Source organism: Dermacentor andersoni, chromosome 1 (genome assembly GCF_023375885.2).
Source record: "Dermacentor andersoni chromosome 1, qqDerAnde1_hic_scaffold, whole genome shotgun sequence".
NCBI classification, from domain to species: domain Eukaryota; kingdom Metazoa; phylum Arthropoda; class Arachnida; order Ixodida; family Ixodidae; genus Dermacentor; species Dermacentor andersoni.
Window position 1 is genome coordinate 81008373 of NC_092814.1, and position 18499 is coordinate 81026871.

At 49.7% G+C, this 18499-nt stretch overlaps 1 protein-coding gene across 1 annotated transcript in view; it reads left to right on the forward strand.

Annotated features, from left to right (window-relative positions):
* Nucleotides 1–386: 386 nt before the first annotated feature.
* Nucleotides 387–18499, forward strand: part of LOC126546027 (twisted gastrulation protein homolog 1-A-like) — a 51340-nt gene continuing 33227 nt past the window's right edge. The window contains exon 1 of the mRNA XM_050194087.3: nt 387–821. Coding sequence (XP_050050044.2) covers nt 402–821 — 420 coding nt within the window. The 5' untranslated portion in view covers nt 387–401. The remainder of the gene's footprint in view (nt 822–18499) is intronic.

Below are 18499 nucleotides of genomic sequence, written 5' to 3' on the forward strand. Positions count from 1 at the left end.
AGGTTAGTATAATTTATCTTCATTAATACGAAGTTTATAAAGGCACACTAGCTTTGGTTTGAGAATGCAGTGCTTGCAAAGACGGAACTAGTACGCAAATCTCTTTTCTCTCCCATCGTTTTTTTCTGCTCGCTCCCACATCCCACCTTTCTTGTCCTACGTCCCAGGAGTTCCACCGACCCTGTGGTCACTGCTGGTGGCTCAGATAGGAATCTCATGAACAGGACTGAGGACCGCAGTCAAGCCACACTGCGAAGACTCGGACTAAGTGCTGTGTAAAAAATATTTATCCTTTGTGCTGCAAAAATATTCAATACGTTTATACAGGACGAAGTAAAAATTGTGAAAATCGTAATTCGTTAATGAATGCTAAGATCTCCACACACTGTCAGCTCTCAGACATGAGAAGCCCGTACCGCGCATTGACAGACCTACGACGCAGGACTCGAGTCATAAGGCGCGCGGTGGAGTCTCGCAAGACGCTTGGTCTTCGGACGAGCGACGCAGGTGCGCCGAGAGCACCGGCACGGGGCGAGTGGCCCCGGCCCCACGCCCGGGGCGCTGCGGCGGCGGCAGCAGCGGCGCGCCAACAGGCCCCGCCCGCAGGCGGCCGTGCGGGCAGCCCCCGGGGCGCCGCCAATGGAAGCGGCGGCCGGACGGAAAGGGAGCGCCGGACCCTTCCGAGAACGAGCCTGACGGGAAGAGGCCCGGCGACCGACGCGCCAGTCGCTCGCGAAGCTGCGGCGGCAGTGTGCCATTGTCTCCCGGAGGGCTGCTGCTGCCATGAGGGCCGCCAGCCTGCGCTGCACCAGCACCGCCAGGTGAGTCGGTAGGCCCTCGCACGACGACGCAGACATGCCCCTGGCTGCTGGCCAGCTCGTGCTGTAGCCAGGCATGTCAGCGCGCGCCCATGTGTTGCGCTCCCTCTGTGTGATGAGTGGGCTAGCAGCGTGTTTTTACGTGTTCGCCGGCAGAGTGTGCGCAGCGGAGCTGCTGTTTAGGCTGGTGTGTGCACGGATACGATGTGTGTGGCCCACTCTTACGTTTACCTGGTGCTCGCTCCTTATATTACTGAGTTTTCGATTGTGCTCGACGTATGATGCACGTCCGCGACATTTGCACGCGCAACGGTGATCCAGGTAGCGAAGCAGGGATTCAGTGTTCGCTTCCTGTTGTGAGCTCGCAGATCTTGAACGTTCCCTTATGATTTGTTTTTCATTTCCGTCGTCCACATCAAATGACTCAAATGAGGTGTTGACGCCTACAAAGAAGCGTTCGCAGACAAGAAATTCAGCGGCGTGAAACTTTACGTGCATATTTGAATTCGAAACGTGCGCGCAATGACATTCGCTACGTAGTGCACATTCTGTGCGGCGAGGCAAAGCCATCGCAACGACACTTGCTGCCGCGCAGTGCGTATTCCACAGTTGGTGCTTGCACATCCTAAGCGCGTGCCGTGCGCTGTGCGCCCCTCTCCTCTTGCCTCCGTGGCCTCGGCTTCCCCCCGCCACACCGGACGCGTGCCACCGCTCTCTCGTTGGCGGGTGCCGTTCAGCGGCTCTGTCATCGCCTTGTTCCTAGCAGCGTCGTGGAAATATAGCAATTAAATTTACCCCTTCCTTGGGCGCTGCCGCTGGGCGGTCGCCTCGCAAACATTAATTATAGTGATTACGGGAATCACACATTAATTGCGGTCTTCCGGACGCCCCTGACTAGCGGGAAAAGTGTTTAAGCGACTCTCGCTTATCCGCCCGCAATTAGGCTCGCCTCGCTCTTGTGACCTGCTCGCCCGGTGTCTTGTGCGAGGCCCCCCCCCTCCCTAGCACGCACACACTTCGGGCCAGGCTGGGGCCACCGGGGTCGCCGAGCGCGCCCAAAATAGCCACCACGTTTTCTTCGCTCTTACCTGGTCTCATCCGAAGGTTGCTTTCTCGAGCCATAACGACGTCGCACGAACTCGTCACGTCCTGTTGGGTGCCCATCGAATAGCCGCTGCCTGAGCGGGCGATGACGTTTCGGCTATCCGGAAAGGACGGGTCGGGAGATTGCGGCTTCGAAGAGGAGCTGCGGGGAGCTTAGAAAGTCTGTTTGACGTGCGCGCCGGGTTGCAGCTGCTGGGTGAAAACACCTCGTGTTCAATCTGGGCTGCATTGCCTTTTCCCGTTGGCGTAGCCGAACTTGTAAATTCAACGTTTTTGTTGTTGATCAGACAGACGACGTCTTGTTTCGCCGTGTTCTGGTGGAAGCTATTAGCAGAATCTCAGTCTCATTTTTGTTCTTTATTTTGTTATCATTTTTGACGCTGTCACAGCCACTAGCTCGGGGAAATCAGTTGTGCATCCCCTTCCGTTTTTCGCTTCGGCTTGTTAGCAAGAAAAGAAAATTGACACCCAGGTAAACATACACAAACATTCGAATTCACCCTTGCCTTAAAATTGTCTGCATTCTCAAGTGAGGATCCGAGCAACGGGTAGTTATTTTTTGTTTTTTTCGTTTTACTCGAATTCACGTTGAGCGAAACCGAGTCCCACGATTTACGACGTGCGTCTTCAAAGAACGCCTTTATGTAAAAGCCACCAGCGCTACCTTTTAGTTGTTGTGTTTGCTTTGCCAGTTTTAGCAACGTCGTCGTTGAGTGCCACTGTCTTGTTCCATGAATTGAAACATAGCTGTTGGACACATTGTTACCGTTCTGAAGTGTGGATCGTTGGCGTCGTCCGACTATTCATTGTCTTCCCGTCGTACTGTCACTTGTTTCATCTCCACTCGAAACAATGTAGGTGAAAATATTAGCCTTGGCGTGCCACCTTTGTGCATGCTTTGATCCGAACAGGCTGGTGGCTATCTTGCGTTTACGACCTCGCGCGTTTGGCGTGCGCATTTCGTGGCACACTGAAAGGTGTCACAAAATGTTTGTTGCTGCTCCGCAGCGCGTGAATCTTTATTCGTAAAGGTAAATGTACTAGCTGCCATTATCAAACGGTACGTAAATTATTCGGCAGATGCAAACAAATCACGTCCTACAGCGAAAAATGAGCAAACAAAGCAAGCATACGAGCTAAGCCCCATAGAATATCTCTAGCTATTCATGTCCGCCTATGTGTGTACTTGAATAAGGTTGCACTTCCCGTTCAACCACTACATTCCTCGCGAATTCCACGCTTCCAAAAATCGGCGGTCGGGTGTACATATGTGTATGCATATCGTGTGTTTTTGGTTGAAACTCGACTATGGGTTTAATCGCTTCACACGTATAGTGTGTGAAAATCACGTGCTCAGTCGGTGAGGCGCTCGGTGCTCTAATTCTTCCGCCGGAGGGTCACTCGCATTCTTCATACGTTGCTGCCTCGATCTTGCAACACACGCGCAAGTGCGCGCACACTCAAATTTTGTGGCAATAAATGCAGCGGCACGTCAACGTTGTGACTTTGACAGTGGTTTGTTTGCCCAGTCTCTTTCGGCACTGCGTCTGTAGCTGTGTACGCCAGAATCGCAAGTATCTATATTAAGATGCTTCTGATACTTAAGACCTGATTTTAAAAATCGAATATTATGCACGAAGTTCGTTAGACAAAAAGCGCAGGAAGATAGGCTTACGTCTGAGTGGTCGCTGGCGACGTAGCGTGTTCTCTTCTTTCGTTGTTTCTTTAACAGCAATAACTTACGCAAGGAAAACTTCCGAAATGGCTTGGGGTTTTGTAGGTAGCATACTGCACTTACAGCTGCTGATTGTGTTCCCGTACCTGGAATAGCTTTACAGTTCAGGTGTGGCGTTTGCGAACACGACGAAACTCACTGAACAAGTCCAACTTATCAGTCTGTCGTGCTGCTCGTTTTTAACGACGATGGAGATGCAAGAAATGTGATAAAGCATAATTGTAAGCAGGTGTAGTTAATTTGTGTTTGAGAGATTACTACTGGCGTCACCATGTGCGCACATTTTTTCCCCCCCTGAAGCTGGAGTATATTTCTTAAATTCGGCTTCTCCCTTTCACGAATAAGCGTGCACTTGCAAGATATGTGTGCACCGCCCAACCTATGCATAATCGTGGTTTCCACAACGTGTCATGCGCGTGCGTGGGTTTTGTTTTTGCGGCGTCGCGAGCACAGACGCTCGCCGGAAGCCACGCGTGAGTGAAACGGCAGCGGCGGTGACAGATGATGATGCACACGCATGACGGCGGTTACGCGCCGCTTCGAACGAGTGACGCACCTTGTAACACGCGGCGCTTCAAACACGTGACCGCCTTTCGCTGAGCAGCAATCTAGGCGAGTTTTTTTTTTTTTTTTTTTTCCTCAACATTTCTATTATTTCTTTTTTTTAAGATTGCTCTGGATAAAAAGACGCTGTTAACCATCGTGTTTACACGGGTCGGAGAGTCGGACAGCAACTGTTCGTTTGTCTCTCCCTGTCACACACACACACACACAGATATATATATATATAAGGGAAAGGTACGTATGCTTGCGTATGGAGTAGAGCGTCAATAGTTTATTGCGTTGCACGGTTTTATCTTACCACTCCTTGCTCATCAGAAGCTGGTTGAGGTTCGGTATATTGAGTTACGCCACGTGCGCGTCTAACCAACGCTCGACAGAACGGAGATGGGAGAGCAGGGTGGGGAGAGAGGTACGGCAGGGTCAGCACCACGTCGAGCCCCAGATGTGTCGCACCGCCAAGAAGCGCGTCGTGGTGGGCACCGCAAAACCGAGCCGTGGTCGCTCTCGAAGCCCGTGCGCGGCGCACCAATTAGCGGCGGCATCGCGTTGTGCGCAAGACGCGCCATGGCAGGCATCTGCGGCGTCTTCGCGCAGACTCGTGCGCAATTACCAAGTTCCTCTTTAGCTGCCCCCGACGACTCTTGTTGCGAAACCAAGTGTCTGAAACGAGCGCTTGCGAAACACCGCCGCTCGTCTGCGGCAGGCGGAGACAGACAACAAACCGAGAGCGCCGCACGCGCCTTTCAATTGTGCACCCCTTATCCTCCCGCGAAGCCCGTGTTTCGTGTCTCCATGTGTCGCCTCCCTTGGAAGTGTCTCACGCCCAACGGAAAGGAATACACAAATAAGACTTTGGTGGAAGAAAGAGTAACGAAATATTAAGACGGAGGGGGAAGGGGAAGGCCAAGTGTTGAAACGGGAAGATATTGTTCGCCGGCTATCTCGGAGAGATTTAACTCTAGCGTAACAGCCAGACTTCCCGGGGCCTTTCTCCTATTTCGTAGGCGTTCCCGCAGCGCATTTTTCTCGGTGCTACGCCTTGCTTACGCGGAGTGGATTAGTCATTGCGGATGACTGGCGTGACCTTAGCTCGAGAAGCCAGCTTCCCTCGAAATGTTAAAATTCGCTACCTTCTGGGATCATACTTGCCAAACACACTATCTGATTATGAGGCACGTTGTAGTGGGGTGCTCCGGAGTAATTTTTTGAACGCCTGGCGTCCTTTCTAACCTGCACCCAGTGCACGGTACACGAGCGTTGCTGCATTCCGCCACCACAGAAATGCGGCCGCCGCCACCGCCGGGTCCGAACCAGCGACCTGGTGTTCAGCAGTACAACTCAATGGCCGCTGAGAAATACCGCCGACGAGTTCTCGAAAGGTCACGGAAGTCCGGAGACCCGTATTCTCTTGGCGCTATTACGCACACGCGCAGGCAACAAACATTTTACGCTTATACTTCGAAACGTGGTAGCAGGAGTTGGCGATGCGCTCGTTTACAAAGTGAGTGGCCATTTGTGCGCACTGCAGTAATAGCCGGTAACAGTTACTCATTACTGAGCTGCCACAGTGGATCAGTGACTGTAAGTTCCTGCTACTTAGCATGATGTGGCGGGTGCGATTCAAGTCTGCGGCCGCCGCATTCCGATGGGAGTGGAATGCAAAAAACGGCCGTGCATTGGGTGCACCATAAAGAACCCCAAGCTGTCAAGATTAATCCGGAGTCCTCCACTACGACGTGCCTCATAATCAGATAGTGTTTTTGACACGTAAAACCCCAGAATTTAATTTTAAGGGCCTGTGCGTTAAACACGATAACAGACCTCCCCCCCCCCCCTTTTTTTTTGTAGTGTTTACACCTTCTTTCTTTTTGTGTATCTGGGTGCAGTCATATCTACACACTCACGGTGAAGCTATCTGTACCTTGCTAGTCTTTACAGCCGCAGTGAAGTTACTGTGGCGTCGACAGAGCTTTTGGCGACCTGTGGCGTAACATTTCAGAAGGGAAATATCTGCAGACACGTGTCCTTTTTTGATAAACGTCAGAAGATTGGAGTGGGTCAAGACGGAGTTCCTTGGCATCCGTGAACCTCTGCGCACCAGGATACAAAGAAAAAAAATGTATTTCACTCAGCAGCCGCCACACTTGTCGCAAACGGTCATCCCTGTTACTTCAGTGACGTCATTCCCAACTGCATGTCAGCCGCTGTCGTGATAAGAGACATTTCTTTTCCCTCTGCTACTCGGTATCTGCCGTGTGTATAATGAGCTTCTGCTTTATTCCCTGCCATCATAACGGTGTAAAGAGTAAAAAAGTCGTTTTTTTCTTTGGTGGGGCGGGGGGAGGGGGGGTTGATTGTGCAACAGGCTCTCCGTGTCAACACTTATTAACAGGTCAGAGTGGTGTACGTGTGCGTTCACTCACCCTCACATCACACAGCAAGAAGAAGAAGATTTATTCATTCACTTATGGAAATATACATAGCAAGAAAATATACAGGAAGAGGTCCCAAAGCTCTTGGCTGTAGGGAACCTCCTGTCATGTCATATCATGTCCCGTCATGTCCAGCGGTTGTTGCCGAATCATGTCTGCTATTGTTACAATACCACGATGTAAACCTGAAGTCCCGTTTGACTTTTCGCGTCACTACTGAGATATGCTGCGATACGAACCTAGGGCAACGTTTTGTAACGATTTTTTACTTCAATATTCCTTCTTTATCGTCCGTTGTGCGCTGAGTGGACGATCCCATTGTTAACGGCGGCGTGTGAGCCAATGACGAAGGGCAAAGGTAATCAATCTGTAAAATAATCTATTAAATTAAAAAACAAATCTGCCCTTTTCAAGCGCAACAAGAAGAGCGCTCACTCGAAACTGAAGAATTTCTTTACTGAAGACGCTTCTCATACACATATAAGCTTTTGAGCTGCCCCATGATAAGCAGTTACAGTTTCTAGATCTAAGATTGCTCTTCTATAACCGCATTACCTCTGGGCTGCGATTTTGTAGCGATACCTTCGGCTCGAATCATTGCCACTCTTATCATCCACCGTTCACAGCAGGTTGATCCTATTGATAATGTGGGCGAAGCGTCGCTCTGACCATTGACGAAGTGCGAAAAGGAATATTATCGGAAAAGGCATCGCCACAATATCGCGGCGCTGATCTGTTAAGCCTATCCTTGATTGCAGGTTAGGACACTATATATAAACTGGTAAAAAGAGCAATCGTAAAAGCCAGCTTGGGCTCCGAGTTGAAAAAATAGTGCGAACGCCTAATGATTTAAAGTTTCCAATGTCAGGTCGTACAGGCTGCCATTACGTGAGTTCATGATAACTCTATTAAATAATCGAAAGGCGCGTGGTCATAGAGATGATCATAAGGACAAGTGTACAGTTATCCTGTACCCACATTGTGACAGCTCATGGATTGAAGCACGTCGGTGCCAGATATGATCATTTTAAAGTTTTACCGAATTTTAAGAAATTGCCTGTGACAGCTAGTATAATTCGTCTTTGAGATGGATCATTCTAAAAGGCGGGCATTACTAGCACGAGAAGTCGAAACACATATTAAACTAATTAACGTAAATTCACTAATTAACTTCTTAATTAAATAATTTGAGGCGCATAATTAAATTTACGAATCGTGGCGGTTGAGTTTGCAAGACGTATAACCACTTGAAATTAATTTCCTGGAGGACACCGGTTTCGAGATATTATTTCCCATTTATTATTTCCTTTTCGTGGCGATCCCGTGGGTGCTGCCATGTTTGATTTCGTGGTGGCGCGTCCATTGCTTGCCTCAACTGTCTCCGTTGCCTCCGTGTTTACAATGCGTTTGTATGACGCCGGTGCGGCTTAGCAAACCACTGTTTCGGGAGATATCGTAGATGTTGACTGGGTGGACGAAACGAAGCTTTGGCCACAGCTTCAGAGAACATGCAAAACCGCTTTGGAAGCTGATTAAGCTATGTCCAAACGGCGCGAGCAGTGTATACGCGTAGTACACGCCGATGAACGCGCCACTGGTGGCGGCCTTGCGAAGTGCATTCGGGAAAGCCGACAGCCGTGCGCTGTATAGTTTTCTGCCGTCGTTTGTCGCACTTCTCTGTTTGATTCACGCTTTCAGAGCAAAATAAGCAACACCCTTCGCATGTGTGTGGTGGCCAAAGACTCAAAGCATGTCGAAGAAGAATTGTTGCAAGGTGGGGTGCTCAAATACCGGGAAAGACGTGCGGGCGATACGGTTCTAATCATTCCCCGCAAAGCCTCATCAGCGGGAGCAACGGTTATAGCAATGGATCGCCGTCGCTCGGCGGGAAATTTCTCGTTCTCATGCTTTCTTTTGTCGTGTCGGTGTTTTTTGCACTCGATCATGTTTACACGCGTTAGTGACCAAGTTGATCACGGCCTGCCCGTATTTTGTACAGTTCGTCCGCAGTACAGCATGCGGTTTAAAGACACTTCGCTAAAGTTCTGAAGCTTGCAACTTGCAAGAACTGAAATTGTTGGTTTTGTGCGGCCCGGTAAATCCTTCCTTGCACCAGCTGTCACGCACTTCATCTTTTTGCATCTATTTTATGCGTGGCTTCACGCATGTCTTATCTGTTGCTAGTTGCTTCATGCAGAACTGATTTTTTTTTTTTTAAGTGCGAGGTCTTCACATTGCTTCGTTTGTAAAGGCCTATATCACGCTGTGTCTTATCGGAATGGTAACAGGCACAGGTAGCACAGGTAACACAGGCTTCTTTAACAGCTTTATTCTTTTCGGCCAAGGACATTTTAGATATTGTGTTTTCTTGGGAACTATGTTCAGAGAATAGGTAGTTCAGGGTGAGAATTGCTAATAGTTGCTGCATATGGTATTTCTGTTCCACTTTCACTGAAAAGTTTGCATAACATTTGTAAAGTTTTTACACCTCGATGCTGTCTGAGCAGACTTACCGCGTCGAGTGATTTGTTTGCTTCACAACGTTGTGGCTTTATGTATGTGCATTTTGTACTCAACTGAATTCCTATTATGCTTACGCCGCAGAGGACTGACCTCGGCCTTAATTGCCGCCAGCGCCCATCTACTTTGGTTAGCGCTGCTTTGCCTTGAAATATATCATGTGGCATCTCCCTCCCGTAACATTCGAGAAAAAAAAAGAAAACTTCTGAAAAGTTGATCAGAATTTAGCTCTGTACGTTTCCAAGCAGGTCCCTAAGGGAATTTCAAATTGCGAAAACTGCAGCAGGAACGGCAGTTCGTCGGCGTATGCAGCAGAATTGCATCGACGGTACAGCGCTAACTCGCGCTCTTATTAAACCGTGCGTTTGGTGACTTCATTGACTAGCGTACGCATTTCCAACAATAAATTCGCAATTACTCTTCTTGAGGCGACTTTGACGGCACTTATTTGGCGATGTAACATGTATGCATCGCCAGAAAGATCACTGCGACATGTGCAGACATCGCACCGTGCGGTTTGTCTGCACTAACGACGTGTGCCTGTTATTAAGGTACAGAAGCAGTATTACGGCAAGCGTAGAGTTAAAAAAGAAAACGATCGAGACATCATATTACTCAACAAAACGAAGCGGCTAGTTAACATAAGCTCTATTTCGTGTAACTGTGGTTCATTGCGCTTGTCTGTGGGACGCACCTGGAACGTATGTGGTCCGTGTTGCCCCAAACATCGGTAACATCGTGTTCATGTCCGCTCCCATAGAGGCCAGCGTCTTTCCTGCAGCTGTCACCGCAGAAGAAGCAGTCTGGCACCCGAACAAAGGAGAAATCGCAGCCGCGAACTTCAGCCATCCTTGCTGCAAAGGGTTGTCATCTGCTACTGCTCCCGAGCGTACTTTTGGAACCGCCCGCTAGGTGGCTATCAGTGGCGCCTCTCTAGGCGGTGCACTACGCGTATATCGTGCTTGTTCTAAAAGTGGGGCCAAATATGTATTCTAAGCTATCCAAACTTTCCGCTCATGAATTGAATCATGATTAGTGTGTTTTGCTCTTTGTTCTTTATTTGGCAAATATTTTGAAGCAGTAGCATGTCACATTTACGACTTCCTTGGTGCGGTCACTATCTGATTATTTTCCTCCTAATCGCTTGCGGGTTTGCTCACTTCCGATAGATTTGTTCTTGCTGCGCGAAAGGCTTGAAACGTAGCTGTTTTGTACCTTGTAATACCTTGTAGCAAAGATGTATTATCGCTAGTTACTCGCTTACTCTTGTGGAACGTCACGAAGCATTCAGCTTCGACGATTCATGCGCTATCGGTGTAAGTCCGTCATTTATTGTGCGTATATGGTGCGCATATATTCAAGTGTGCGCCCGTTCACTCATTGGCGCGTTGGCGATAAAGTGGGCGTAAGTTTCCGTGCCAGTTGGGGTAGACGTGCATAGATACTGTGCGCGAAACTTACTACGACAGGAAGCGGCGATACTCCCTTTGTCATTGTTTACCGAGCGGTACTCTTGCCGACGTTCCGGGGCTGAAGCACTTTCTTTGAAGGTTAGCGATACAACGCTGGCGGATGAGCAAATTTCTGTAAAGCCGTACACCTCGAAGTGCCGGTAACACGTACGGACAGTTGCCGCAGCGGTCCGCGAACTTGGCTACACGGATTCATTCTATTACTTAATATGCCAGTCAATATTTTTGAAGCCAGCTACTGCACACGTCTTCAACCCACATGATTCAATCCAGCACGATTGGAGCACAGTGCCTTAGCGAAAACTTAGTTGCATTTCCGACAGCGGATCGCACAGAAGCAAGGCGGAAGCGGTAATGGTTTCGCATACGTGCGCTGTCGCTGAGGCGACGTGCGGCGCACCGCCGAAAACGCCATCTCGTTTCTCTAGAGCAAACCGCTCCGCGAAAAGAATCAATACATGGGCGTTCCAGTTACTTTTGTGCTTCACTGTATAAAAGAACGTTTTGTTTAAAAAGTAAGCGGAACAACGCTGGATCTTTACAGTCAGTTTCATGGCACATATCTCCAAGCTAATGTCATTCTGGAAATTCATTCCAAGCAGAGACGTGTTGCGAACTCACCGGCCACAATTCGTAAATAGCAATATGTACTGTAAAGTAATTAATTAAGTTAATTATTGGCTTTTTGTTAATTAGGTGAATATGCAGCTTGATTTCTATTGCAAGTAATGTCCGCCTCTCTGAATAATGCAGCTCAAGGCCTAGAATTATGTTATCTGCAACAGGCAATTTTTAAAATTCCGTAGAACTTGGAAATGATCACCCCGTATAGTTTACGTTCTGTTTTGAGCTAAAAATAGGCTTGCACGTACTTGCTCTCGTGTTAAAGTTCTCTGAATATACCATTAAACATAGCAGGTAGTTTGCGGAATGTATTTCAGGCGTTGTATATCTGAACCCGTTCAGCTGTGGCAATGCTTATGTGGGCCAGTCTGGCCGTTGTATCGAGGTACGTCTAAATTGCAGCATCAGGCGTCAATAAAATAATTAGGGCCGTTGCATCTAGATGCGCGTCGTGGAGGACGTGAGTGCTATCCCGTTTTTAATTAAACAGATAGTTTTCAAAAGCAATAACCAGCCAGCTCACGCACGAGGTTAATCAGAGGCGTTCCATATTAGAAGTAAAGATGCTTGCGTCGGGCATCCTTCTGTCATGCTACATGATAAGAAATTTGCATTTATCGATTGTTATCACACGTGCATGTTTGGCTTCAACTTTCAAGTTTCGTACGATTAAGTATTAAGTATCGGTATATCGTTTTAACTTTTATCCCTGCTGTGTGCGTGTGTCTTGTTCTGTCGTTCCTTCCTCTGTCTTCGGTCTTTTTGTTGTGCTTTAAAAAGTGATCTACATGAATGTCAACCAACAGGCACGCTTACCGGAATTTATCAGGCCACGCAAATCCTTGAAGCCCAGTTCCGCGGCCAGTGGCCGACGTTGCCTGCCTCTGTTGACCACAGTGACGCCTTAGATCGACAAGTCACGGTCACTATATCTATAGTTAAACTTCCTTCGAAATATTTGGGCAAGATCGGTGGTCTTACCAGGGCGACAAAAATTGCCTTCCTACTTCCTCGTGGTCAAAGCGACGTTTCACCAGCGGCAGTGGCTCTGCTGCGATGGGGGCGAAATGCGAAAACACCCGTGTACTTAGATTTAGGTGCACGCTAAAGAACCCCAGGTGGTCGAAATTTCCGGAGTCCCCCACTACGGCGTGCCTCATAATCAGAAAGTGGTTTTGGCTCGTAAAACCCCATAATTTAGTGGCTCTGCTGCAAGGCACAAGGCCGCGGAACAGAAAAGGCGATCTTGCGTTTAACTTAAGATTGGGTGCTAGTTCAGACTTAATCCCGAGCCTTCCGCTACGGCGTCTCTGATATCTCCTGTGTTAAATCAGTCAGCATTGTTTTAACCCCTGGCTATCGCATCTGAGAAAGCATGGTAGTTCCAAGTGGCGGTGTGCGCGGAGCATGTATCGATCGGCCGATATAGGCCTTCTCCGGCTCACGGGATCACGTGCCTCGCGATTCGCTTAGCGTGAAGCATGCGTGGGCATTGGGTCACTGCTACGGCCTGGACAAGATGTTTTACGCGAGTTCATTAACTCGCACACTACTTCAACAAAGCGCCTTTGTTCTGGAGGAAGCTAGAAGGACGGGCGTTTATTTGGAGAATCGTTTGAGGACGGGCGTGCTGCCGTCGTGCACGAGCGTTGGCGCCGGCCATTGTGCATCTGCGCACTTCCGGTATTTGTTCGGAGGCCGGTCCTTGTTTATTTCTTCGTGGCCGGCAAAGGGCGCGCGCGATTGCTGCCCTAGTAATCCTATATTGCGCGGCGGCGATGCTGCCTGCTCGGAGCACGCGCGGCGAGGGCGCCTCAAGTACGCCGACTTCGAGGGACGGCTTTCGCAGATTGGTTTCATTTTCCAACGTCTGCCCCGTTCGCGCAATCGGAGCCCGTCTGGGCTAAAGGCGAAGGCCGGCGCTTCTCGCCAAAAAGAAGAAAGAGAGAACCGCGAGGCGGAGTGCGTGCAGTCCCGGCGAGAGAGACCTTCGCCTCTAATTTAAGCACGGCTGCATGCCCCGTGGCCGCTGGAGCTCGGGGCGCTCAAAGAGCGGCGGCCGTGCCTGAATGCGCGTCGAGGAAGCACGTGCCGGCAGCACGAGAGTCCTGCTGCGACCACCTCGGGTGATGACGTGGAACTTGTGCGCACACCGCCACTTCTGCTGGCGGGGCACGAATGTGTGCGCGCGCGCTCTTGGGCTGCCATCGCACGGGCAGAAACGTTGGGTAGCGTCGGATCGTTTTTGAAGGTCCTATGGCGCACGTGGTACAATTTTCGACTGGCCCATTATTCTAAGAGCACAATTCAAAGCGACCACTCGACAATATAAGCACCGGAAGGATGGTTGAAAAAACTTGCTATATTGCAGAGCTTATATATATATATATATATATATATATATATATATATATATATTCCACTTTATTTTTTTACACGTTTGCATCCGCGCATGCAATGTGGGAATCGCTGAAGCGAAGGTTTTGGTAAGCTGGAGGACAAATCGGCTCATCACGATGAATGCGGAGGGAATTTCAGCAACGAGTCAGTCCCGTAATGGTCCTCAGCCATAACGGCAGCAGAGCAAGGGAAAGCTTTATTTAGCATTATAACGTGTAAGGCAGGACGTGCTGGAGAAACGAACCACAGCTACACTACTGAACAGTATACGTACACCGTCGGACGCCCCCAGTTTTGTCGAGTTATCACAGGGACAATGTCGAATATGGCACGGATAATGACAACGTTGCATAAGGCACAATTAATGCTGGCTCCATTTACTGCTTTAGACTTGCCACGTGTGGCTGTCATGGTGCGCTCAATAAGCCGCTAGTCGCCAGTTTGTGCAAGTTATCCTGCGCGAATTTCCCTCGATACTGCGAATTGCCCCGATAATGAACTATTTCCGGAAGGTGCGACCGTTAAGCATTTTGTTTGATACTCTGAGGTTATCTGAAAGTATAGTCTGTGCACGTGTTACGAAAAAACAAATTAATCAGTTTTAGCTCGGTCATTAACGAGCCGCTGACGTACGGAACCACGCGCGCGAATTGGGTACTGCACTGCGGTGCCCGCGTAATGAACGATCATTTCTTGAATTACGTGCAGTTTAACGGTAACGTTTCGAGTGTTCCACAGCCGGGTGCCACAAACGCGCGCTGCTGTTCCCTCCGCGCGGCCTTCGCGATCGTGGACCCGACCGAGCAGTGTGAGCGCTCGCTGGTGTACCGTTCGCAAGGTCGGTGCTGCGTCCCAGCGGGCAGCGTCATTTCCAGTGCAGTGAGAGCGGGCCGGCCGGAAATGCGGGCTGAAATCGACCGACTTTTGCCTTCCACTCTCAGTCCCGGTCGAAGGTATGTGTCCACCACCGGCAAGTAGGAAAAAGTAAAATAGACGAACAGGAGCGCAACGCCGGCATGCATGTCGAGATGGCGAAACCACCGCAGCCGCGTGGCATGTTTGCTTTCCCAAGTGCGTGCCTGCCGGCACGCTCTCCGCAGGCACTACTTCGGCATAAACTTGCGCGGGGCGTCTGGCATGCCGACAGCGAGCGCGTCTGTTCTCTCTCGACAAACCCTTGCGACTGCGCGGCGACGTCTCTGGGCAAGGGTGCAGCGAAAGGAACAGCGTCCGTCGAAGCGGATGATGCTGTGGCAGGCGACTTGGAATAAGTTGCACCACCTTCTGCGAGCGCTGCGCGATCTTAACCGCTACATTGAGAAGCGCTTTGAAATGTTTTAAAAAGCCACACATTAACCCAGGATTCAGTCCCGGGTCCGCGACACGTGAGCCGTCGTTGTCGTTCTTGTCGCCGGCCAGCCATCGCTGTTCTGAATAAGGGACATGCTTCTTCTTTTTTTTTTTTTGCTTGCTAAGTTAACGTAACAGTGGTCGGCTAGGTCAACATGTTTTGCTGGTAAACAACTAATTAATGAAAAGATTAATTCGTACGGGTCAGGATACCGCTGCTGCTGGCCCTTCCGAAATGTTACGATTTGATTACGGTTTCTGTAGCCGACTGCGACCTCCATCACAGACGGTCGAGCAGACAAACAGTAGATACACGTTGTCCTTGAGACGTCGCGCTCTTCACGTGGTCACGAGCAGAGCAGCGGAAAGCTTGCAAGTCCCCCGTCGACTCTGCGATAAACATCTTGTGTCATGCGGGAAGCATTGTTTTCGCCAAGTTGTAGAACTTCTGCCCGCTTTCGTGCCTCGCTAACCTATAGGTTCCCGTCGTTCGGCTCAGTGAAACTGCGTCACGCAATGCGCGGGACGTCTCGGCGGCTTGCGCTGCTCCATAGTTCGGTGCAGCAGACCGCGGGCGTTTACGTAATGGCTCAGTCCACGCGTGCGCGCGTTTCCGCCGATCCGCGGTCGGTACCAGACAGGTGGGGCTTAGCGAGAGACGCGGCGGCGCTGACGCGAGACAAGCCGTCCGTCATGGACTCGGTCGGCGAACACGGCTGCTGCTCGCTGGAGCGTTTGACGGGCGCCCGGCCTTCGTCCAAGTTCTCTCTCCCTTGTCGCATTGGCAGCGCCGCATGAGGAAGGCATGCGAGGCAGTCCGCGCGAGCATGAACTCGGTCCGGATTCTCTGGCGCGCTATACTGCGCGGATACGCTGGGCGAAAAATACGGTCGATACGGCTTTTCGAAACTGGCACCGAGCGTCATCTTGTTCGCTCATATATCCTCGACTAGTTTTCTTCGTGCGCCGAGCTTCATTTAGTAGAGGCCGAAAGCGAACAACCAAGGGCCGTTTACCAGGCCCCGGGTTTCACATTTTGGCTTAGTACAAATCAAGCAGTGAGCTGGCGGCGTAGATTACGCACCTCCCAGTGCCCAAGTGGTTTGTCCGAAATCTAAATGAAGCGGACCAGTAGAGCAGCGACGGATAAGTTGGCGACCTCGGCTGAGCTTCGTGCACTTTGCAGCAAGCCACTTACGGCGCGCGGAGATCATACCCTGACGTCTTGGGTGCGTTGCTTGACTTATCATTTGCGAGCAGAGTGCCTCAGGCAGAAAGAGAAACTCGTACAGCAGGGCAATGCACGCATCTCGTGCTGCAATGTCGTTGACTCCTACATGTTTGCACATCGTATAGAGTGCGAGTACGCGAGGTGTCTGGCCAAAACTGCACTCGGCTAGAAAGATTATGCAGCGCGCAGCGTGTCAGCGGATCACAATCTATGTGCTCGCCATCTAATACGTTTCTCTTTAGCAGTAAAAATTTACATTACAATTCAGTGGTGCATGCTGATTATGTGCGTGCGTAATTAGGCTGTCTGGTGAACTGTAAATTTTTGTACACATTGCAACATGTGTCCTAACGCTTCCGCCATATTTTTCGTCGATTCAATGGCGTTGACGCTAAAGTGTGCGTTAAAATTTTTATTTAACTTTTCTTCGTGTCACTTCTCTCTCTTTATATGACAATCAGATATTGTGGAAAATGAAAGTTGCCTACACTTACAGTACCATGAGCCAACCTGTGCGAAAACAAAGGTTTCTACTTGCAAGCCAACCACTTGTAGTAGACTCCGTGGGTCCCCACGCAGGATTCATGAGCCCACTCGCTGCACCTGGTGCACTGAATCCACAGGGAGCATGGTAATGTCTTGCTCCACAACTTCTTGCTCGCCAGTTCCCTTTGGCACGAGCACTTCGTGCCTGGTGGTATATATATATATATATATATATATATATATATATATATATATATTTCTCAGGCTTAGGCACTGAGTGTGGCGTGCCAACAACCGCGTCGTAACACACATCCTTGCAAGCGGAGGAAACATTCTTCAGTAGCACGTGCAGCCGATTTCGCATCTGCGAATTCACCGCTCATCTTTTGAGACACATGTGTCCAGCTTCTGACCTGACTGGCCACCTGCGTGCTATATAGAACGTAGATGCGCATGCGCTCCCCGTAACGCGCATGTCCATGGCCAGGCCGTGGACAAAACGCATCGGGCGAAAGCGAACGTCGATATCGTTCAAAATGTGCTTTTTCGCGGCCTCCCTGCCGGACGGCGTCAGCATATTTCACTTGCACAGTCAAATTACCGTATCGTCTCCTGGCCATGCTGGTTACCCATACAGCCCTGTACAGGCCATCGTATTCGCGACCGTAAAGACAACGGTTCTCGTCATTTACCAAGATGTTCAAAAAGAGCCACGCTAAACTTCGGTCAAGAACGTTGCTCTATGTATGCGATATAGGGGGACTTTGTAGAGAGCTTGTAAATCGCCCGCTAGCTGCACAAAGACCTTCGATTAATTAAAATAATGTCGTTTTAGGTAGTGTTCGTTACGCTTGAGCTCACAAGAGGTGCTATGGCAAGTCTTTCTCAAAGTTTTCCAGTACGTGACCCCTTTTATCATTACCAAACCTATAGTGACTCCCCCCCCCCCCCCCCCCCCCCGCACCTTTATACGCCTTCTGATAATTTACTTTTTTCAATGACGCGTATACATTTGCATTTTAATTTTTTAGAAGACATTAACGACAGCAGAGAGAGCCACCAAAAGTGTTTGTTAATGTTTTTTTTTTAACAAGGATTGCTTTAATCGTGTATTTTAATGAGAAAGATGTTGTTTAGCCCTTGAGGCCAGACTTTATAGGTGAGAGCATTTCTTTGTCTACCACCCTTGAAAAATTTCGTCGTTTCGCACCGATAAAAGGAGTGCCAAGAAGGTAGTGGATTGTTTAAAGTTTGACGTCGTATGACCCACAGAAAAAAAGGCTCATGACCCATTTGGAGATCATGACCCGCAGTCTGAGACACGCTGTGCTATAGCAAAACTAAGAGCCGAAGCGATCGTTGGCGATCAAGACGCGCCCCAGACAGAGATTGCTTTCTGTACCTTCACTTTTGAACGCGTCAGTTCAGCAGTCCTCGCCGGGAAAAACCTTTTGAAGCACTCCGTAATGCGATGCCTTCTTCCTCGACTTTCAACGGCAGCTCGCGATGGCAGAACTGTTGCGGTGCGCAGACGGCGCCTGACATCGAATGTCCACAGAAGGTCGCTGTTTCTCGTGCCTCATTAAATACACGCTTTCACTGCGGAAATAAAGCGTGACCGTATTGAGAATATTGATCAGCTGTAATCGCGAGCCGCGTCATCCTCCCATCCCTCCCTAATTCAACGAAAACAAAGATAAAAACGTGCGGGCTGGTGGCATAGCCCGCACGCGCTGCGATAACGAGCGCGCCCTTCGCAACGT